The following is a 24,913-nucleotide window of genomic DNA, read 5'->3' as shown; positions in this document are numbered from 1 at the left end:
GTTTTAAAATTAGACATTTAGAGATTCAAAATGTTTTTATAAGCTATAAAACTAAGTAAGTTGTATAAATAAAATCATGAAAGGAAATACCCTTATTTAGCATGGACAATTTTAGTACAGCAGACTATGTTTCTATTTTTGTAGACCTCAGTTTAAAAATCCTGCGAGAAGATAAAAAATGTCCTGGGTCACTGCATATTATCAAGTGGTAAGTAACTGAAATTCCACCAAAGTTGAACAACATTTTTATTATGGCTGAAATTACCCATAAGACTTTATTTGGTAAGATCATTTCCTTAAAACTATTGCCTTCTTCTTTTCTTTCTTTTCATGTATTTTTTTTTTTTTACTACTTCCTAGAAATGCGTAACAATTATCCAGTATTATTTTAAGGTACTGATTTAGTTTTTTTTTTTAAGAATACAGACTTTCTTTATACAAGGAAGAAAAATATCAATCAAAATTTGATTACTTATCAAATACATGTCAGTGTGCTAAACATTACAGGATGCAAAAAGAAAAATAATATGTGGTTCCCTACCTCAAAATTGCTTACCTATTATTTATTATAAGTACTGTTAATACATTAAAACATACTTAGAGTTTCTAGAAAATGATTAAATGGGTGAAAGGTGAGATGGTTATCAACTTAAAGTATTTCAAAGCAAAAAAAGTAAATTAGTTTTGTATTTGGGATTCTTTCTGGCTTTGCATCTGATCCAAATTGACATCAAGCATTTATTTCTTGACAGGATTCAAGGTTGTTTTGATGCCTTGGAAAAGAGATACGTAAGAACATCTTTAAATTTATACCAGGATCAAAGACTCGCCCTTTATCCCTTTAAAAAAAAATTTTAGCCTTTATTTTGTTGTTGTGTTTTAACAGTACACCAGTTCCTATGTATGCCTTCATGAACCAGTTTCTTTTTACTTTGTGTCTCTGTTGTCCTGTTGATGTCTCGTTTACATCAGTTAGAATTGACACCCTCAGTTTTCTCTTTCACATACTCATATCTTTTTGACCACAGAATTTCCTCTGAAGTCACTGGAAGAGATCCACAGGATGTGGGACAGGGGAGACAAGAATCTGGCATTTAGCACATTGAGGTTTTTCAAAATAGTGGCGATGCAATGTACAGATATGAAAGGAAAAAATGGAATTGAATACTCAATTTTTATTCTATGTTAGTTATTTCATTATCTATGTTTGGCACATGTATATAACCTGTTCCCTCAAAATAGCTAGTATTATAGCTTGAATTTTTTTAAATGCAGCCTGAATTTTAAGTGCATTAGATTTTTCTCACTGCCCAAGACAGCTGCAAAGGGTATAAAAATTAGAAGCTCAAGTCTAGTGGAAGAGATAATTTAATAAATGAACTTTGTGCCACTGCTTCCTCCTTTTCCCCATCTGTGTCTTTTTACCCCTTCTCAATTCCTATTCCTTTAAGAAAACCTAAGGTGAGTAAGCCTTACATTGGATTACTTAGTTGCACTGATACATTTCCTTTTTATTGAACAGTTATTACTTATGAGTTATTCAGCACTGACCAGGAGGTTGAGGAATACAAAAATAAAACAGATATAAGATTGTGCACACAAAGAGCTTATAGACCAAGGCAGAAGGTGCATGACATTCACATGCACAAGTGATGATCAGCTAGTGAACGCTGGTGTAGCCGTACCTGTTGTTAAAATACTGAAGTACTCTATATCCAGTGCTACATAAATGCTTCTCTGAGGCCCCGCATGACTCCCACCATGTCCTCCCTCTCACCCCACCAGTCTCAGGGGAGGCTGGGATCTCCCCAGACTACTCCATAATCTAGCAACTAAAGGGCTGACAGCTGGCTCAGGGGGAGCTTCCAGGAACCCAGCCTAAGGCTAAGTTGGCACCTTTTCTGGTTGGTCTCTACCTGTGCCAGGTTGGGCTATTAAATTTTGAGTTTTTTCATATCAGTTTGATATTTTTATCTAAAAAATCATCTTTATCACAAGTATAAATAATCATTCATTAGAAAGTGATGCAATGCCAAAGGCAAGATATTGATTATGTGCAAAGGAAGTATGGAAAAGGTGGGATTATAGCCAGTGAGAGGCATGAGGGAACTCTTGAGAAAATGACTCCTGAGATTTGAAGGCCCTTAGGATTTAGACGGGTTGAGAGGGGTAGAAGGCCACCACCGGTACACCAGACAGCACTCATTCATTCTCCTGTCCATTCATTGAGCAACATTTCTTGAGTGTCCATCATTGAGGGGCAGTGCGATGTAGTTAAGAGCTCAAGGTTTGGAAAAAGCCAGTCTGAAGTGAATGTTAGTTCTGCCACTTAATTCCTGTGTCTTGGCATGTAACCTACCATTTAGGGTTTCTTTATATTTGCAGTAATATTAGAACCTACCTCAGGGTTGTTTGAGAATTAAATGAGTTAATAATCCAAGGCAGCAGTTTTCAAATGTTAGCTTGCATCAGAGTCACCTGGAGGGCCTGGTAAAACACACATTGCCAGGTTCCACCCCCAAATTTCTTGTGTGAGAATTTTCATTTCAGACAAGTTCCAAGTGATGCTGAAGACTGCTGGCCTAGGGATCACACTTCCTAAGGCATCACTTTCACCACTGTTCACTAAGTTCAAGCCACACAAGGATTCTAGAACATGCTGAGTGCCTTTTACTGTTGTACATATTGTTACTTTTGCCTGCAAAAGTTTCTTCCCTACCCCACACTCTTTATCTGGCTAATTGCAATTTATCCTTCATGTCCCAGCCTAAATATTTACTTCCTCTGAGAGGCTTTCCTTGACAAGCCCCCGCCCCCTGCCACCCTTCTCCCAGCTGAGATTGTCCATCTGTGTAATGTTCACAACCCAACTGCTTCATAGCAATTAACACACTTGTGATGATGTACCTATCTGTGTGTGTTTTTCTTTGTCCTCTCCTCCTGGTCTGCATGTTCCCTGAGATCAGGGGCCATTTCTACTTTTGAATGAATGAATGAGCTATTAATTAAATAATGTAAGTTAGAGTTTCACTGGGTAGTCTTAAAATCAATTGTATGCAGTAACCAAAATGGCCACACAGCGTCACTAAAGTTTTAGTCCTTTGGGTGAAATAGGTGAATAATTTGATACGAAGTTGTGGTCCTGAAAATTTTCTCTTCTGTATCATAGTGTTTAAAAGTTTGTGATAGACTTGATTCTGTCTCTGTGTATCTATGTATTCTGTTATTCTTTCAAACAGAGAGAATCTTATCTGTAATGTATATGTAGGGAGGACAGGGGTTTTGTAGAACTCCTATCAGACTTCAGATTTTTTACTCTAGTAGATTCCTTTCAAAGGGCAAAATGTTTTAGAGATGCTTATGGCATATTTAACTCTTATAATGAATTATTTTGTGTATCTTCTGACTCCCAAACTAGAATGTAACTTATAGAGAGTAAGTATAGTTTTTTGTTTTTTTTTTTTTTCATCTTTCCCCTCCCCAGCAGAATCTTGGGTATATAATAGACACTCACTTGGATGAATGGATAATTAGTATCCATTTCTCTGACCTTCTGAATATTTTTCTACCCAAATTTTTGGAACCTCTCTGAAGTCATAGTTTAACTAGACTTTATTGAAAAAAACAATAACACAGGTGCAAGTGTGTAGTAACGATAGTTTTCTTTTCTCTTAAAGCTACACATGGCAGTACTTACAGTAAGTACACATTTAAAGACCAAGCCTTTGTCTCTGCTTCATTGTCTTTTGGCAAGTGAAAGTGTAAACAGTATACTCTGTCCCATCCTTCCTGAATTTCATTGTCTGTCCTATGACATTTTGGAATTAAAAAAAAAAAACAAGCCTCTATCAAAACTTTTACTAAAATGTCACAGTCTATATATTTCTTTGGCATATTACAATAACTGAGGAAATATATAGAATATACTGTCTGTTCCATCTACTGGCTATCAGGATTTTATTTTCTGAGTTACTTTACAGACTCAAAGTTCCTTGTTTTTGAAGTTTTGCAGACTTTTTTGAAGTTTAAAAAGTATGCTGGGTATAGCATGGTATATGTCATTAAGAACAGAAAGAAAATGAGGTGATACTACTCAGAGTCTTAGGTATATAAATTATTTTAAAACTTTAAAACCATAACCAATTATTTAGAATTTATTTGTAGCTCACAGTAATTATAAATACCTGGCTATCAGTTTCCTTATAGTCAGTGTCCATGGAATACTCTAAAGACTCTCTATGTTCACAAAATTAGAGCTTATCCCACCTCTAGCTTGAAATATATATATCTCAAGGTATATATAATCTATGCATATATGTATTTCAGTACTCAATTAATATAGCATAAATTGAACTCTTCACATAGCAAATGTATTCTGTGAGGAGTAATCTAGTTTCAGAAATTAAATGCTGTTTATTTTTCCTTAAATAGCTTTACACAAATCCTAAGGAGCCTGAGGTAAGAACACATATAGAGATGGGCAGTGTATGTATATTTAAATATGTTTACCTGAGTTGAGGCCATAGATTATGTCACTAGACTACCAAATGAGTAAAGTAACTCATAGTGAGCTCTTTCTGTGTGTTTTATTATAAATGTCACCAATTCTTTATTATGAGATTTAAAAAAACTACCTAGCAGTACTGGGAAAAAAACATTGAGTGGAACTGAAGCCTAACATCTTAACAGTGAGAATCTGATTTATGAAGACCGCATTTCCTTTTCATTTTGACTGATGCTAAATCCTTTCTATTTGTGGTCTTTGGGGCATAAAAATGCTAAACTTTTTTTTTTAATGGCTAACTAAATTCTCCCCCTTCTGACCTTCTCATAGATTTCCAAGCTTTACCTTTTTCCTTCTCTCTGTAAATTTCTTCCCTCTGCTTATTGAATCCTACTCATCCTCAGCGCCAACTTGTGTTTGAAACTTCCATGAGAGCCTCTTTGATTATTTTGTTCACCCTAAGTTCTTCCTTCTCTGAATTCCCTTTTCTAGCAGGACCTTACAATTCAACACTCTTGATTCCTGTAGATTACTTTATCTTCCTAGCCAGACTGTGAATTCTTGAGGACAAGGGTCTCGTCTCCTTTTCACCCCCCAGAGTGACTGTCATCGTACTGGGTGCACGGCGGTTACCTGTGCTGCTTTGAACAGCTGCGGAGGTCGCGGCACAGGGATGGAGGGAGACGCCCTTCTTGCTTGCTTCTCGTTCTGACCTCTGCTTTCCTCCCAGCTTTCTTTCCTCTTCCCCTTTCCTTGCTTTCAGTTTGCTTTCCCTAAGCCTTTGAGTTTAGCCTAAGTGATGACCTTCACAACCAAGCTGGGCATTTTTTTAGCCTTTACTATCTATTCCTTGGCAAGATTATAAATAGCTGTTTGAGCAAGGCCAAAGAAAGCTGGTGCATGCAGGTGGGTAACAGTTCCTCAGTGCCCAAGCTACCTCTGTTTATCTCTATCTCTAGTTTAGTTTTCAGGTTTTTTTTTTTTTTTTCCAGTACATTTGAAGAGAAGTTTCCCAAAGTAAGATCTCCAATAAATTGTTAATAAATCGGTCATTTCCTTCATGCAGTAAATTACTATGTTTTCTTCTGCATGTGAAACTCCTAGTCTGAAATTTTTTGAGACTTTTTGAGGTAGTGTGATGCTTACGAAATTGGGCTTATCTACGGAAAAATATTACAGAGTGGGAAGAAAACTGTTAAATGAAATTTGATGTAGGCAATATATATGATAAAGTTAGAAAGCAAAATCAGCTTATTATAAGTTCTGAGCCATCATTTATGACTCAGAAAAAATATTCTGAACTCTTACATATTGTTTCCTGTAGCAATGATCCCTAACCTATGTGTTCATGGAACACTTTTAATTACTAGTTAATTTGGTGGCATGTTTAAGAGTATTAAAAGACTTGAAAAGACTCCACACATCTCAGCAATAATTATGGTATAACTATGGCACAGCAATGCTCATAGCCTGAGAGTATCCATGGGTTACACTGTTTCATGATTGCTCTTTAGCGTCAAGTCACTGAGAGAACTATTTACCTCTTTGATCTCACTCTTTTATATACTCTCAAAACAACATTCTCACATAAACAGTCTTACCTAATATGGTACCATGTTTCTTAACTCATATTGGTAGAAGCATAGCCTCCCCTAATCAAAATTGTACAAACAATAACAACATTAATATTTACCTGAAGCAAAAAAAGCATGTTACATACACATGGACTAAAATTTGCAGTGCTCTTGTGAAGACTCTGTTAGGGTACACCAGTTGAGAACCTCTGGCTTAAACAAGTGTGCTTATTCTGTCCAGAGACCAGCAGAGTTTGGGGCACTGCACAAAGCTCTGGTGCTTCTGCACCTGAGGTTTTCTTCTGGTTGCTCCATCTCAAGAAAGATGAACCGACAGAAGTAACTAAAGCAGTGCAGAGGGACAGTGTAGCTCTTCTGCAGATGCATGCTACAGAATGGGTGGAGGGTATTAATAAGATGTGTAGCCTAACACATGATAGACCCATAAAGAATTACTATATTTGAATAAAAGATGCTTGTTCCTTGGAAGAAAAGCTCTGACAAACCTAGACAGAGTATAAAAAGCAGAGACATCACTTTGTCAACAAAGGTCCTTATGGTCAAAGCTGTGGTTTTTCCAGGAGTCATGTATGGATGTGAGAGTTGGGCCATAAAGAAGATTGAGCACCAAAGAACTGATGTTTTAGATTGTGGTGTTGGAGAAGGCTCTTGAGAGTCCCTTGGACTGCACGGAGATCCAACCAGTCAATCTTAAAGGAAATCAACTCTGAATGTTCTTTAGAAGGACTGATGCTGAAGCTGAAGCTCCAATACTCTGGCCACCTGATGTGAAGAGCCGGCTTGTTGGAACAGACCCTGATGCTGGGAAAGATTGAGGGCAGGAGGAGAAGAGGGTGACAGAGGATGAGATGGTTGGATGGCATCACCACCTCAATGGACATAAATCTGAGCAAACTCCAGGAGATAGTGAAGGATAGGAAAGCATGGTGTGCTGCAGTCCATAGAGTTGCAAAGCGTCGGACACGACTGACACAACACCACAAATCTTACCGTCTCAACATCTGGTTTTCTTTGTGACTATTCGAGGTGGTCAACACCACTTTCAATAGATCATTTCAGGAACTGAACTAGAGATGGTCCCTGTTTCTAGCCACAATATACTTTTGGAGACTTTTTTTAAATTCTGTAAATGAAATCCAATTGAATGTGAACTCTATTCTGGCTGAATATTTATTCATTCAGCAAGTATTAATTAGGTTCTGCTTATGTGTCTGACACACAGGAATTAATGGGATAGACAAGGTCCCTGCTGTCTGGAAGCTTACATTAAGCTTATGAAGGAGGATAAACAATAAGTAAACAAAAGGTAGCAAGTTTCAGATACATCATAAAGCTATGAAAATAAAAGAAGGTGGTATGCTGGAGAGTGCCAAGTGGGAATGAAGGAAGAAAAATTGGAGGACTGTGCCTGGAAGGTCTCCCTGAGGGGCCACTGTTTGAGCTGAGACTTGAGTGGCCAGAAGCGCCGCCCTGTGTAGGCCTGTGAAAGGCAACAGCATGGGACTGGCATAACAATACGGGAGTTAACACTGCGGATGTCAGAGTCAGACCCCGCGTGTTGCTCACTAGCTTCATCTGTAATGGTGTAGTACCTGCTCCCAGTCTGGCTACGTAAGAATGAACAGATGTAGAACATTTAGGGAAGTGCCCAAGTATCATGATTACTATCATCAACTGGAGACAACATACCCCAGAGGGCAGTTATATGAAGGCCTGAAGGCAGAAAGGCATCTTGTATGTTCATGGACAGAGAGGCTGCCCTGGGCCTGGAGCTGAGTGAGTGGGGTGGAAGGAAGAGGCAAGAGAGAAGGTCAGAGAGGTCGGCAGGGCACAGATGAGTCAGGCCAGGGGACCAAGGTAAACCGGATTTTATCCTGAGGGCAGTGGGAAATCATTAACAAAGGAGCAACAAGGTCTGATTTGCATTTTCCAAACTTTTTTTGGCCATAGAACAGAGAATGAATTTGGAGGAGGAGGAATAGTTTGGAAGCAAGCAGATCAGATGGAAAGAGCTGGTCTTGGCTTGGACGGGGTGAAGAGAACCAGATGGCCTGGGGATGCGCTTTGGAGACAGGCCTGAAAAGTCTTGCCAGTGGGTTGGAACATGGAGGGAGAATGAAAGGCTATATATGTTGCCGTTGCTCTGGTCCATGTGGATACATTCAGTATGATTAATAGAGACCATTGGTGAGCAGCTTAACGGCTCATCTTTATTAGGCAACACATTAACCTGAAAAGCAGGAGAATATTTTATGAGGTGTTAAGAAGAGACCAGTGCCTGCTGTAAATATACCTTTGATCAATCAGACACAGATTGAAGTTATTAAAGATGAGCATCTTCTGTAAAACAAATGGGCTTCCCTGGTGGCTCAGATGATAAAGAGTCTGCCTGCGATGCCGGAGACCTGGGTTCAATCCCTGGGTCAGGAAGATCCCCTGGAGAAGGGAATGGCTACCCACTCCAGTATTCTTGCCTGGAGAATTCCATGGAGCTAGAGGAGCCTAGTGGGCTTCGGTCCCTGGGGTCGCAAAGAATCAGACACAACACACACACAGTGTAAAACGATTACAAACTCTTTTATCAGTCGCCCTACAGACCAAATAAGAAAGTGTCAATTTTTTATCAACCACTACAAGATCTACTCTTGATACAATTAAAAGATAGCTTGGAATATCAAAAAGCTAGAGCTGGTTGAGAAACATGGGCGGGCAGGAAGAACAGGCATTGTTTATCTGACAGGGCAGCTACACCCTCATCCACCAAGAAGGGTGTTGTGTGTCTAGCCTATCTGGAGGAAGCCTGCTGCTGTAGGCGCCGCCAGTCTCATACATCTCTCCTGTTGGACTCACAAAGCAGCCTTCAGATTTTGGTTTGATTTCTCACGTAGATTGTTTTGCTAGAAAATTTTTTTTCTCTTAAAATTAACTCCATTACAAACCAGTCTTTTAAGAATGTAAGCAGCATGAGCCAGTATCCCCAGGACCGGCTCACTGTGATTAACGGGACACCAAATCTCAGATAAACACAGGTAACAAGAACGTTGTGATTTTTTCCTCATCAGTCTAACATTCCCATGCCCACACTGTCAAGGAACAAAACACTGAAACGATGAAGGAAAAGTATGTCTTGTGTTCTGACTTAAACTCACACCCTTTGCCTGCCTGTCTTCAGCACCTTCTCCGGCTCTGTGGATAGATTACTGCTGACTCTTTAACAACAGAGGGGTTGGGGTGTTGACCCCATGCAGTGGAAGGTCATGTATAATTTATGGTAGGTCCTCCATGTACACAGTTCCTCCGTATCCTTGGTTCTGCATCCTCTGGATTCGACAATCACGTATCACATACAGCTATAGTATTTACTATTGGGGAAAAAAATCCATGTTTAAGTGGGCCTGCATGGTTCAAACCTGTGTTGTTCAAGAGTCAACTGTATGTGTATCTGGGTCAAATGTTAGCTTCAACTGCTAGGCGATCATTTTATTTTAAATGGACTACATCTCTCATGAGGAAATCTGTCCCTCTCTATTTCTAGCTTATTTGTTTATGTTTGTCTCTATTTATAGCTAGCAGATAGCAGTGGTTTCTAGTTTTTAGTGCAAGATCACGAAAGTAAAAAAAAAAAAGATCTGATACCACAGACTCTGGTTCTTTTTCGAACTTTTTCTAGTTTACCTGCTGCCATTGTAGTCTTCCCTGAGTTACTACCATCTTAATTACTCTCATGGTTCCCACTTCTCTGAACTCTTAAAATAGCCAAGGTGATCTTTAAAAAATGCAAATCACTCCCATGCTTAATACCACTCACCATTCACTTCCTGTTTACTTGGAATAAAGTCCAAGCCTCTTAGTTACAAGGCACCGCAATTTCCTCTACAACCTCATCTCCTACACTCTCCCCTTTGCTCACTCATCATCAGCCACTTGGCCTCCTCTGTAATTCTGTAGGAGGCTTCCCTTCCTCCTTTAGAGCGTTAACCTTGCTGTTTCTTCTGCCTGGGGTGCCCCGCCTTCCCCCACATCTGCGCAGGACTGACCCTTGTCAAGGAGGCTCAGCTCAAACATCACCTCATTAGCGAGGGCTTCCTTGGCCCTTCCCAACCCAGTCAGCACCTCTCCCTTCCGTCCTCTGTCACAGGCTGTGCTCCATATTGTCCACAGCACTTATTACTACCTGAAATTATGTTATTTGTTTACTTATTTACTGGCCATTTCTCCCACCAGGCTGTATACTCCGGAAAAACAGGGGCTTTTTCTGTCATGTTAACCACAGTGACTCCAGTGCTTGGCCCAAAGTAGACATTCAATAAATATCCGTTCCATGAATGAATAGGTTTCTTAGCTGGTTCCACTGTTACTGACCAAAGCCAGGTCAGACACTTGACTCTGGGCTTTAGTTTCTCCAGCTTTAAAGCAGTAACAATAGACTATGCCATCTAACTCATTCTTGGCTTGGAGGAGAAAAACTGTTATCTTTTTATCTGGAGATATCACTCCTGAATAATGTCATGCTATAAAACAAACAGGTATGTAGGAGGTATAGAAGGCATACAGTGAAGGTGTATACTGTTACTAGATAAGAAAACACCTGTAACACCTGATAAGTAACACCTGTTACTAGATAAGAAAATCCAGAGATTTTCTGAAAGTGATTTCTTTCTTTCTTCCCTTTGATATTTCTAGAAAGTGACTGAGATATACCAGTTCAAATTCAAATACACAAAAGAAGGAGCCACTATGGATTTTGACAGGTAGAATCTAATTGTTTAATGAACATAAGAAATACATAGGATCGAGGTAAACGTATGCCTCTTGAGGCCAGTTATAGGCCTTATACTTCCTTGTAACTTCCCCAATAATCTTACAAGAAACCTGCTATTATAAAAAGGGAATGTAATGTTTAAATTTCTGAAATCCATGGATGAAGGTGGTGGGAGAAGAGGCTTCCTTTGCTTCTTTCCCTCTTCTCCTTGTAGGTGATATCAGTAGGTCTAAAGGCAGTTAAGTTTAGTGGTTGAGAGCCCTAATTCTTAAGGCAGAAAGATCTAGCGTGGATCTCCAGCTCTGACTATTTCTAGTCATATAATTTTGGACAGAATATTCAGCCTCCCCAGATGATAGCATTCTCATCCGCACAGTGGAATTAATAATATCTACTTCATATGGTTGCTGTGATTGCTAAATTATAACACAGAGGTAAAGCTTTGCCCATCCCTGGCAGGTAAGCAGCACACAGTAAATGGTACCTGGTGGTCATGGTGGTGATGGTGGTGATCTTTATGGTGGCTGGTGGGTAGCACAGCAGTAGAAATTATATTGATGGGGTTGTGCACAAGGTGTTGATTGAAGAACTCTATGAGGCTTTATCTAACCACTAACCCGAAGCTTCTGAATTGCTATGCCAAATAGCAATCCTTTCTACCCTCAGTACAGCCAGATGGGGACTGGGATAGGTGAAGCCCCTGCTATATTTACCTATAGACACAAATATTCTCATCTGCTTACCCCCGTATGTCATACGAATATAACCATCTATATTGTATCCTTGTATGAAAAAAACTGGAAAGCACTGCATTTTCCTATCAAGCCTAAAATTTTAAGTTTTAGATATACTAATGGGTTAAATAGCAAGGACAAGGACAGTTGCTTCAGAAGGTCCTCAGTACGTATGGAAATGTTTTATTCCCCTCCCAGCTTTTGGATTCAGGTAGAGCTGAGTATTCCTAATGAGATGGAATAGAAATGGGGCGGGTAGAGGATGGAGAAAAGTCCTGGGTGGTTGAGAGCTCCACCTCAGAGGCATGAGTCTCTCTGAAAGGAATGACTCTGAAGAGAAATGTGGCCTCATTCTCAATTTTCCATACGATGAGCTCTGTCTCATCATTTACTACAAGTTTTACAATTTCTCTCCAAGATTCATACCCTTATAATCCTCTCCCTTGTAAAATTTCCAGACAGCACTAGGATGTGAAGAGGAAGTAAGTTCTAGGAATAAGAATTAAGGTACTAAACATCATTAGCTAACATCTGTATAATACTTCACAGAGTATTCAGAGCTTTTCACATATATTCTCTTACATAGAACAGCTGCCTTTTGCTCTCTAAAATTCAAATCTAAGTACCACTGACAACCAGATTAATATCTTTTGTCGTGAAGGCGCATATATCTAGAGGTGAGCAGTATAACAGAAATGGCCAAATCGTTCTGCTACTCAGGGGAAGAGAAGGTAATGCATACTAGACCAAGCTGGGCCTTTGTTCAGGTGACTGTTTATACAAAATTACCTTATCACCTCTTACATATTAAAGATGATTTTCCTTTTAAAAAACAGTACAAGGAAGTCTTGAATATGATTTTACGTAAAATGATTCCATGACTACGATGTTTACTAAAGGGTCCCATGCCTTCATGGTTATACCCTTCCCTCTGGTTACTTATTTCAAACTGGCTGGATCCTGGCAGACAAAACTTTAAGTTGTTCGAAACTGAAAAAGGAGCAAATGTGTTTACTTAATAATGTTTGTTTTAGGAATTCACACTACCTCTAGTAGTTCAGTTACTAAGGATTATTTTTCAGTATTGCGTACTTACTACGTGAAAGGCATTGTACAAATATATTGCAGTCACAGCCCTTCCTGGAAACTACTCAAATGTGAGACTAATCGGGGGAAAATTTTTGGAGAGAAATAAAAAATGTTTAGAGGTGGAAGGTAATTTAGCCCAATTTGTTCATCCACTCATTAATACAACAAATGTTTATTGAGTACTTACTGGGGTCGGGCACCAAACTTAGTACTGTGTAGATGAAAAATACAGCCATTCAGTCTAGAGGGGACATATAGTTATACATAGGGGTGAGGCACAGGGATGATCAGAGAAGACTTCCCCGAGGAGATGACACATGAGTGTCAGGAAGACGAGTGGGAAAAGCTCAGTATGAGCAGAGTGAACAGCATACACAAATGCATAGGAGTAAGAAGGAATCAGTTACACATGAAGGTGGAGGTGAGGGTGCGGCTGGCGAAAGGCCATTGTACACACGGTTCTCGAATTTCATTGAAAAGTAATGGATACAATATGAGAATCTTAAGAGAGGGACATGAGTGGATTTTCCCATTAGGAATATATATTAGGAGTGGTGTGGAGAATGTTTTGCAGTGTGAACAAGAAGGAAAACAGGAAGAATAGTCAGTCATGGTGATAATCCATGCAAGAGTGAGAAGGGGATGCCTCTGAGAGATACTCAGATGGTACAAAGGCCAGAGATGACGACTGATTTAATTTGGAGAGGTATAGAAACATGTGTAAGCTTATCTCACAAAGGAGCTAACTGACCTAGTGTGTCTAAGTGACTTGACCTGAGCCATTCAGCTAGTTAGCAACAGAGCCAATATTAAATGTCAAGTCCATTGTTCTCAGTATTAAATTATGCGGTCATTTATAAATCAAATATAAAAAAATCAGGTCACATTTAAAATGCCTTAAGGGAACTTGCTACTTAAGAACCCCTTTGTATATACATTGCAAAAAGTACAATAACTCCTTTAATTTACATTCTAAAATAGTTTCAAGAGTGTCCTGTGTTTAGTTTATATTTATCTGCTCATACAGTAAAAATTTTTGTTCTTTTAAAATAGATTTTCAATATTATATGTGATTGAAAAGTGTGCTGTTTTCTTATGTGATAATAGCAGTAACACAAGCTTCGAAAGTGTGACAAACAGTGAAGATATTAAGAAAGCCAGTGTCCTGCTGATCCGTAAACTGTACATACTGATGCAGAACCTTGGACCCCTTCCTAACGATGTTATACTGACTATGACACTCCACTACTACAATGCAGGTAGGTGGAGACCTCTAGTCAAATCGTGCTGAAGTAGTATTTTGGATAAACAGAAGGATTTTGGCAAGCCTTTGAGAGAGATGGCTGTTGTTACACATGAAAGACTGATCTGAGTTGTTCTCCTGAAACTCAGAGTTTTCTTGGTTTTCTGCCCTTTCCATTTTGCAGTGACCCCAAATGATTACCAGCCCCCTGGTTTTAAAGAAGGAGTAAACTCACACTTCCTGCTGTTTGAAGGGGAGCCTGTAAACCTGCAGGTGGGAATGGTCTCCACTGGCTTTCATAGCATGAAAGTAAAAGTCACAACCGAAGCCGCCAGAGCGTCTGATCTGGAGAACAATCCCTTCCAGGAGAGCGACACGACCGAGATAGCCCATCAGGGCCTTGACTGCGATGAGGAGGAGGAGGAATGCAACAGTGACGTAAGGCAAAGCCACAGTGCCCCCCTCCTGCTTCGGTTAAACCCCGCTGACGTGTTTCAGCTCCCGCACAGCTCATCACAGTATAACCGTCCCGTGGAGTGTGCTGGGTATAAAAACGAAAACAAAACTAGCCCCTGACCTCGAGTCTTTATTCTAAAAAAGCACTCTCTTCAAGAAGGAAATATACGTTGTTAAATGAAATTGTCCGTGTCTAGGAGGAAAAAATAGACTTTCTGTTGGGTTGGCCAAAGATTTTGTTTGGGTTTTTCCATAGCCCCTTATGCAAAACCCAAACGAACTTTCTGGCCAACCCAATAATATACTTCTTTTTACAAAAGGTACCCATGAATTTAGGAAATTTGGGATTTTCTTTAACTTAAAAGAGTATATTAAACATTTTAAAATATTCTGTTTATTCATACTCACTGGAAGTATAATTAAGTTCTTGATGACCAGGGTAGAAGTGTTATGGATAACCCTGTTAGAGTGCATTCATTTTTCACTGCTGTAGAATATTCTACTCTTGATAGACATTCTTTCTCTTTGTAATTGTTATAAACATTCATGTATACACCTTCTTGTACACATATGCAAGAGTGTCTCTGAGGACTATTCCAAAGAGTCCTAGGGCTTGCACATTTTCAACTTTATTAGGTAGTGAAAAACTGCTTTCCAAAATGGTTGTACCAGCTTGTGCTCCAGCACCAGTGGAGGGGGTGCTCACCATCCTTGACAACACTTAGTATTACCCATGTTTATGGTTTCTGCCTAACCACTGGATGTAAATGGTAATGCCTCATGATTTGATTTTGATTTGCATTTCCCTGATTGTTAGTGAGCTTAAGCATCTTTTCATGTGTATTGGCTGTTCTGGTTTTTTATGTATATAAAGTAACTATTCAAGTCTTTTATGCATTTTTCTATTGGGTTATTTATCTTTTCCTCATTGATTTAAAAAATATATCCTAAATAATAACTTGTTTCCATTATTTATGTTACAGTATTTTTTTTTTTTAGGTTTGTGGCTTGTCTCTTCACTTTCTTTAAGATGCTTTTTGCTAAAGAGAAGTTCTTAATTTTAATGTAGTCAAACTTTTCCTCTAACATGTGCTTTTGGATATTCTTAAGAAATCCTTCCTTATCTGAGGTCATTTATGATACTTTCCTTTCTTTTGTTATAAAAGTTTAAGGTTTTTCTTTTTACAGTTAAATTTTTATTCCACTTGGAGTTAATTTTTATTTGTGGGGTAAGGTAGACCAGACTCCTTTTACATTTTAAAATCCAAGTATAATACACATACAGAAAACAACATACATCATAATATATATCTTGCACGTATGCTCAGTCATATCTGACTCTTTGCAACCCCATGGACTCTAGCCCACCAGGCTCTTCTGTCCACGGGATTCTCCAGGCAAAAATACTGGAGTGGGTTGCCATGCCCTCCTCCAGGGTATCTTCCCGACCCAGGGATCGAACCTGCATTTCTTTATGTCTCCTGCATTGGCAGACACATTCTTTGCCACTAGTGCCACCAGGGAAGCCCATACATCATAATGATACAGCTCAAAAATTGTTCACAAACTGAACCCAAGGACTGGGATGGGAGGGAAGAGAGAGTGCCTCCCTCAGGACTGCTCCCTAGGTATCTTGCTTGCCTCACCCTATTCTAGCCCTGCTGAATACACATGTGAAATCAGCACCCAGGTCAAGAAGCACAATAGTGCCAGTGCTCTGAGAAAACTCAGTCCGGCTTTACAGTCACTGTACTGTTCCACAGCAGTTCTCTATCCTGGCTTCTATTACAACAGATTAGTTTCTCCTGTGTTTTTATCTTATAGATGTGGAATCATGGAGTGTGAAACATTTTTTCACTTCTTCAAGTATTCTGAACATGTTTTTAGTAAAATATGCACATTTCTGGTAGGAGATTTGCTAGGAGTAGAATTGCTGGGTCACAGGATATGAGTACATTTAGCTTTAATAGATACTACAAAACAGCTTCCAAAGTGCTTGTGTCAGCTCACACTTCCATCAGCAGGTTTTGGTTGCTCCACATCCTTACCAGCCATTGGCATTTTCCATCTTTTTAATTTTAGCCATTCTGGTGTGTGTAGTGGTATGTCACTGTGGTTTTAATTTGCAGTTTCCTGATGACTAAGGAAGATGAGCACCTTTTCATGTTTCTTGGCCATGTTGGATGTCCTCTTTTGTGAAAATTTTTTTAAGTCTTTTGTCATTTTTCTATTGGGTTATGTTGGGTTTGTCTTTCATTCTTATGAATTTGTAGGAGTTCTGAATATATATTCTACATAAGTCCTTTGTCAGATACATGTATTGTGAATATCTCTTCAACTTTATGAGTTGCCTTTTTACTCTGTTAATGGTGTGTTGTGATGAATAGTATATTAATTTTAGCTTAGTTCAACTTATCAGTCCTTTCAGCTATCTTTGGCAGTTTTTATTTAAAAAATTTTTTCCACTCTAAAGTTTACAGAGATGTACTCTATATTTTCCCTCTAACGAGGAGAAGTAGCTACAGAAACAGAGGTGAATTTTAAAATTACAAGATACCTCCATGAATAACATCACACCAAAAATATAAATAACTGACCTTTCTCTCCTCTGTCTTCAAGTATTCATATTTTGGTATGATATTATTCATGGAGGTCTAATAATTTTAAAAACCACTTCTGCTTTTGTAGTTATTTCCCTATTTTTATATCTGGTGTTTATTTGTGCCCCATTTGTTTTCCTTGGGTTACACTGGCCCAAGTCAGTAATTTTTTACTTCTCTCTTCAAAGTCATCTTTTGGTTGTGCTGATCTCCTCTATGGCTCTGTTTTTCTATTTTGCTCATGTTTTGCTTTCATCTTTGTCTTCTTCTATTTCTCTGGTTTGGTTTTGTCTCCCTATTCCAAACTGACCTCTCCCATCAATACGTATACAAGTACCTCAAATTCAGCATTAAATGGAATTTCAACTTCTAACCCAACATGCTCTTCCTCCTTCCAGGTTCCTTATCTTTGTATTGCATTAAATCTTTACCAAACAGCCTGATCAGGAATGTGTTCAGCTCCTATTTTCTTCTCACTTCTCACATCCTTTTGGTTACCATTTCTGTTTTGTATCTGAAATACTTCAGACCACAATTTGGTCATGGATCAGAAATGATGAAAAGAGACAAACTTGAAATTTAAACATTCTTAAATGATAAGAACTCTTAAAACCAAACTCCACTTGAAAAACAGGACACAGAACTCAAGAGACCAAGGAATTCCAGGACAAAACAGGTTTATGTAGCACTGTCTGAAAAATCCTATCCTAAATGTGTCCTTATCATTTCATCTGCTTTGGCCACATCTTCGGGACAGGGCTTCCTTCCCTGTAGGGTGTTTTCAGCTTTAGGGCTTAGGTAGTGAGGAACACACCACAGTGACACCCCACAGTGCTCTGTGAGGTGGGGCCTGTTTTCTCTGCTGCGGTCAGCTGGGTGGATAGCAACCGTCATGTAGCCTAGAGAGACTCGGACAAGCTTCTTCTTTAAAGAACTCATATATATGGTGACGATAACCTATGGATATAGAATTTTTAAAAAATGTTATGCTAAGTTTAAATCCTGAGGGAAAATTACTTCTTTCTAATACAGGTTGTTAACCCAGGCTTCTTAAATGACTCTAGTAATTATTAACACACCCAGACAGCTATAAAAAGATGGCCAGCTAACGTACCATGTCATAGAGACTGATGTTCTTAGTTTATTAAGCCATTAAAGCTTTGGGGGGGCTTCCCTGGTGACTCAGATGGTAAAGAATCTGCCTGCAATGCAGGAGACCTGGTTCAATTCCTAGGAAGGGAATGGCAACTCACTCCAGTATTCTTGCGTGAAGAATCCCATGGACAAAGGAGCCTGGCGGTCTACAGTCCATGGGGTCGAAAAGAGTCAGACGTGACTGAGTGACTAACACTGGTGGCTCAGTGGTAAAGAATCCACCTGCCAATGCAGGATACACAGGCTCCATTCCTGGTCTGGGAAGATTCCACATGCTGTGGAGCAACTAAGCTTGCGTGCCGCGACTACTGAACCTGTGCCCTAGAGCCCAGGAGATACAACTACTGAGCCTGCATGCCGCAACTGCTGAAGCCCACTCTGGAACCTGTGCTCTGCAACAAGAGAAGTCACCGCAATGAGAAGTCTGTGCACCGCAACTAGAGAGAAGCCCCCACTCGCCTCAACTTGAGAAAAGCCCCAGCAGCAATGAAGCCCCAGCACAGCCAAAAATAAATAATTTAAAAAAGAAAGCTTTTTGGGAATTTGTATTTTTATCAGCTTTTAAGTGGGGATCCACAGGTGGTAATTTTCTAATTTTGTGAGCTCTTTATGAGTCTTTGTACCCTTAGAAAGGGTTGCTTTTTCTTCTTGATGAATTCCACAAAAGAATACATATAGCAATATAGGGCTTACCTGAATGCATTTTTTTCCCTGTGTGAAGGCCATTTCTTACCTTTTCTGCTAACATTGGATTTAAGTATAAATGATTTGTTTTTGAGAAATTAGAGTGTAAAGTATATTAGTGCTGAAGTAAATGGTACCATTTAAGTGTGGACTAGAAAGATATTTTCTGCAATTCCTTAGAATTGCTATGTATTCTAGTCAGTGGATTAAAACAAGAGCCTTTTCACTCAAAACCCTATTTTCTCCCACTAAACTCTGAAGTTTTGAAGTTTTGAGGTATAGGCTGGTGATTTTCATATCATTACATCTCATGAAGCATATATGCCTTGTCTAATACAATGTAGTGTTGGCAAGAATATCTTAGATTCTTGGAAATGGAGGTGATTATTGAAAACGTTGGAGGAGGCTCATTATCTACAGAAAATATTCAGACTTCAAAACCACACATCATTCTCTTTATCACAGGGCTATAGTCCTTTTCACAAAGTTTCTTTTTGTCTAATAGGACATTTTTTTTCAACTAATTTTTCTGGTCTGCATTACAGAATATAATTGTTATCCACTGTTTACCATGAAAAGGAATGAAAGTTGGTTGACTTTCCCATCAGTCATATAACTCATCTTTTTTTCATATATGAATCACTCTTTACCATATCAGAGAATTATTTTCTTCCTGTTGTGAGTAGGAATAGCCACTCTGATGAGCTGTGTATGTATCACTTTTACATAAAGAAAAAAACAATATAATGTTGTTGTTTAGTCTCTAAGTCATGTCTGACTCTTTTGAGACCCTATGGACTGTTGCATGCCAGGCTCTTTTGTCCATGGGATTTCCTAGACAATAATAGTAGAGTGGGTTGCCATTTTTTTCTCTAGGGAATCTTCCCAACCCAGGGATTGAACCAGCTCCTGCATTGGCAGGCAGATTCTTTACCACTGAGCCACCTAGGAAGTCCATATATATATATATAGGTGTGTGTGTGTATACACAATAGCAGAAAGAAAAGCATAGTGAGCAATCTTAGGTAGTAACACTTTGGATTTTACTATTATTAAACCCTAGCCTAAAAGAAGCAAGTTTTGTTGCTGTTGTTGTTTTTAAAGGAGTAAGACTGAGAGTGTTGTTTGGTTTAAAAGTGCCTGTAATAACCTAAAGGAATACAACGTTATCATTATACTAAAACCAGTGTAACATTAGGTTAGGAGCAATCTTCTACTGTTTGGGAAAGTTTGTGAAGAGTTGGCATTAATTTTTCTTTGAATTAAAGTAAGCCATCTGGGTCTAGGCTTTTCTTTGTGGGTAATTTTAAACTTATTAATTCAGTTTCTTCAGTTGGTATAGCTCTATTTAGATTTTCTATTACTTCTTGAGCCAGTTTTGGTAGTTTGTGTCTTTCTAGGAATTTATTATTTCATTTATGTTATTTCTATGGACATACACAGCAAATGACAAGGGATTTATACAGTACCTCTTGATAATGCTTTCTTATATTTTTGTGAAGTCGGTAGTAATTTTTGCTGTTCTAATTTGATGGCTTCCCTGGTGGGTCAGATGGTAAAGAATCTGCCTGCAATGCAGGAGACCTAGGTTCAATCCCTGGGTCAGGAAGATCCCCTGGAGAGAGAGGTGGCTCCCCACTTCAGCATTCCCGCCTGGAGAATCCCATAATTTGAGTCTTCTCTCGTTTTCTTGGCTATAGGTTTGTTGATATTGTTGATCTTTCACAGAAGCAGTTTATGGATTCATCAATATTCTCTATATTTGTTTTTGTATTCCCCATTTCACAAATTTCCAATATAGTCTTTATCTCCTTTCTTCTGCTTGTTTTCAGGTTTAGTTTGCACTTTTCCAGTGTCTTAAGTTGGAAATTTAGTTTCTTTGAGGCATTTATACCTATAAATTTCCCTCTAAGCACTGCTTTAGCAGTATTTTTGTTCTGTTGTCTCTTCAGCGACTAAGCACAGTGCAGCACATGGCTGCTTTACAATGTTGTGGAACAAAGTGAATTAGCTATATGTATATATATATATCCCCTCTCTTTTTTCCTTCCTCCCATCCTACCCACACTCCACCCATCTTGGTCCCCACAGAGGGCAGAACTGAGCTCCCGAGCTCTACAGACTAGCTGTCTGCTTACACACGGCAGTGCACACGTCAATCCCAGTCTCCCAGTTCATCCCGCCTCTTCCCCTGCAGCCCAGGGCCACACATCTGTTCTCCACATCTGCATCTCTGTTCCTGCCCTGCACATAGGTTTATCTGTACCATTTTTCTAGATGCCACATATTCATTAATATATGATACTTGTTTTTCTCTTTCTGATTTCTACAGCACGATCTTTTTTGACCCAAATCCTAAAATAATGAAAATAAAAATGAAAGTATACAAATAGGACCTAATTAAACTTAAAAGCTTTTGCAGAGCAGAGAAAACCATAAACAAGATGAAAAGACAGTCTCCAGAATGGGAGAAAATATTTGCAAACGAAGCAAATGACAAGGGATTCATCTCCAAAGTATACAAACAGCTCATGAAGCTAAGTATCAAAAAAACAAACAACCCAATCAAAAAACGGGTGTATCTTCTTTTTTATTCATCTCAAATAATCTTCTGACTTCTCTTTTGATTTCTTCTTTGACCTATTGGTTATTTAGGAGTATGTTGTTTAATTTTCACATATTTGTGAGTTTCCCAATTTTATTCTGTTCTTTATTTCTAATTTTATACCACTGTGGTCAGAGCTAAAACTATAAAACTTACAGGAAGAAACAAAATGTCCAACAAAAGGGTTTTAAGCAGTTCCCTAAAAACACTAACAATAAAAGGAAAAATACTGATATATTGAACTTTATCAAAATTTAAAACTCTTCCAGAAAGATATTGCTGAGAAAATGAAAAGGTAAGCTAAAAACTGAGTGAAAATAGCCTTACTACATAAATCTGTCAAAGAACTTGTATTCAGAATATATGATTTTTATATGTACAGATTTATTTATACAGATTATTTTCAACTCAAGAAGACCAACCCCATTTTTAAAAAATGCCCAAGAATATGAACAGACACTTTACCAAAAAATATGTACCAATAGCCAAATAAGACATAAAAAGATACTTTATGCCATTAGTCATCTGGGAAATGCAAATTTAAAACCAAAATGTGATACTAGTCTACATTCACTAGAAGGACTAAAATTAAAATTGAGAATACCAAGTGTTGTCAAGGATGTAGATCTTTTGGAATTTTCATATCTTGCTCGTGGGTATGTTAAATGGTACAACCACTTTGGAGAACATTTTGTCAGTTTCCTATGAAGTTAAATACATGCTTACTATGTGGTACAGCAATCTCACTCCTAGTTATCCAAGAGAAATGAAAACATATAATCACAAGAATAAAGTAAAGTAAAGTTGCTCAGTCGTGTCCGACTCTGTGGCCCCACGGACTGTAGCCTACCAGGCCCCTCTGTTCATGAGATTCTCCAGGCAAGAGTACTGGAGTGGGTTGCCATTTCCTTCTCCAGGGGATCTTCCCGACCCAGGGATCAAACCCCGGTCTCCAGCACTGCAGACAGACGCTTTACCATCTGAACCACCAGGGAAGCCACCAGGGACTCGCAGGAATACTGGAACACAAGTGTTCACAGCAGCTTTGTTCATAATAGCTCCTAACTGGAAACCACCCAGACACCCAACAGCAGGCCAAGGGGTCAGCAAACTGTAGTGTCTCAGCACAAAGGATTAGTAGCAGCAATAATAAGAATAAAGAATGAACAACTGTGCAAAACCATGAATGAATTTTTAAGTCAGATAAGAGTACATACTATATGATTTCACTTGCATGAAATCCTAGATGCAAAACTAATCTAAAATGAGAGGAAAACAAACTGATGTTTCCCTAGGTGTGGGGGTTGGATGGGGATTTAGTGCAAAGCAGCATAAAGAAACTTTAAGGTGATGAAATGTTCTCTACTTTGATTGTAGTGGGGTTACAAGGATACATACATTTATCAAGGCCCTAGAAATGTATAATATACTTAAAATAGATGCAACAGTATATCTGTGCTAAGTCATTTCAGTCATGTCCAACTCCCTGTGACCCTATGGACTGTATCTCTCCAGGTTTCTCTGCCCATGGAATTCTCCAGGCAAAAATACTGGAGTAGGTTGCTATTTCCTTCTCCAGGGGATCAACAGTATATATAATAATATATAAAGTTTGCCTCATTACAGTTAAATTTTAAAAAGCAGTGATCCATGGTATTAATTATTAACATTAAAGCCCTATTGGTTACTGTTACAAATTGGAAACAACCTAAGTGTCCCTCAATGAAAGATTGGTTCAATAAGTTTTGGTAGACCAATTAAATGAGGTGCTATATAGCCATTAAGAACATAGTAGAGAAGTAAAGGGCTTCCCAGCTAGTGCTAGTGGTAAAGAACCCACCTGACAATGCAGGAGACATAAGAGATACAGGTTCGATCCCTCGGTCAGGAAAATCTCCTGGAGGAGGGCATGGCAACCCACTCTAGTATTCTTGCGTAGAGAATCCCGTTGACTGAGCAGCTTGGCAGGTTATGATCCATAGGGTCACAAAAAGTCAGACAACAACTGAAGCGACTTAGCACAAATGCAGAGAAGTAAAATTATTGATCTGGAAAAAGTATTTGTACCTTTTTTCATAAGTGAAGGTCAGATAAAACAAGCTACCTAATACTCTCCCAACATGTAATATAATTTGGGTTATGTCAATAATTTTCAGTAGATTCTTTCATCTATATAATTCTATAAAGAGCTGAGTTATGTAGTAACTCATGATTGCTTTTCCTTTCTTGTGTAAATTTTTGCTTTTCCTGCAGTTAATAATTGTTCATTTGCTTAGCTTTTTCTCTACTTATTCCTAATTCAATTCCAAACTTTCTGCAGATTATCTAGACCTGCACTGTCCAAAATGGTAGCTGCTCACCACATGTGGCTATTGAAATTTTAATTAAATAAGTTTAGCTACTCACACACTTCCAGTGCTCTGGCTAGTGACTACTGTGTTGGACAGTACAAATGCAGAACATTTCCATCGTCACAGAAAGATCTACGGACAGTGCTGCTCTAAGACCCCTCTCAGATACTCAGATGCAATAACTTCGTCCTCACTGAGAAATTTTTCCTGGAGCTTTTCACCTTTGACCAAATCTGCATGCCTGCTCTGCCTGGTGCCCGCCTCTCCTACTGAAATCTCCCTTCCACAGCTTCTGGGGAATTCTCTGCCTCTCCTGTGTTAGACTTTTTGTTTCCTGATTCGGTTTTCTCCCTCGTTTCTGTGGAGCCTGTCCTTTAATAACTTCCTTAGAGAGGGGTGATGGGTGATAAGGTTTTGAGATCCTTCAAGCTCTAAAAATATTATTTTACTGTTATATTTGTTTGTCCAGAAATAAAGATCTAGGAGGACAATTATTTTTCATGAGAATTCTGAGGCATTGTTCCTCAAAATATTATAGTTTCTGGTGTTTCTGTTAAGAATTTCCAAGTCATTCTGATTTTGAGCTTTTGTCTATTTTTTTTTTTTTTCCTGTCTGAAAGCTGCTTCCTCAGATTTCTGAAATTTTATTAATTATTTTAATTAATTATTTATGTTTGTCACTCTGGTCAATTTAAGTCTGGTAACTTGGGTGCTCCTTCAGTTCTGGGGAATTCTCTTGAATTATTTCCTTGATGAAAATTATGTCTGCTCAAAACTCTCTACTCTTTCTTTCTGGATCTCCTAGTATGGTATTTAGATAGCAGACCTCCTGTATACAGTTAACTTATTTTAAAAAATCTTTTCTCTACCATTTTCCGTATCCTTGTGCTTTCATTTTGTGCTCTCAGGGATAACTCTTAACATGTTAACATGATCCTATTCTTCTGTTGAGTCTTTATTTTTGTGCTATTGTGTTTCTGTTTCCAAGAGCCTTTTGTTGTTGTTCTCTGGGTGTTCCTTTTTACAGTTAGAGCATCCTGCTCTTGTTCATGCTCACAGAATGGTCTCTTATCTCAGAGGATATTGATACTCTAGATACATTTCTTCCCTCTCTGTATGTCTTTGTTTCTTCTAT

General features: G+C 38.6%; 1 protein-coding gene across 1 annotated transcript in view; it reads left to right on the top strand.

Moving 5' to 3' along the window:
* The window catches only part of HORMAD2 (HORMA domain containing 2), a 52,199-nt gene that overhangs the window by 7,154 nt on the left and 20,132 nt on the right, over positions 1-24,913 (top strand). The window contains exons 3-9 of the mRNA XM_061140826.1: positions 145-208; positions 753-789; positions 3,678-3,698; positions 4,432-4,458; positions 10,783-10,850; positions 13,792-13,943; positions 14,112-14,365. Of these exons, the coding sequence (XP_060996809.1) occupies positions 145-208; positions 753-789; positions 3,678-3,698; positions 4,432-4,458; positions 10,783-10,850; positions 13,792-13,943; positions 14,112-14,365 (623 nt within the window). The remainder of the gene's footprint in view (positions 1-144; positions 209-752; positions 790-3,677; positions 3,699-4,431; positions 4,459-10,782; positions 10,851-13,791; positions 13,944-14,111; positions 14,366-24,913) is intronic.

Source organism: Dama dama, chromosome 5 (assembly GCF_033118175.1).
Source record: "Dama dama isolate Ldn47 chromosome 5, ASM3311817v1, whole genome shotgun sequence".
NCBI lineage: Eukaryota > Metazoa > Chordata > Mammalia > Artiodactyla > Cervidae > Dama > Dama dama.
The sequence above is the reverse complement of the archived record's forward strand: the minus strand, read 5'-3'. Positions and strand labels throughout refer to the sequence as shown.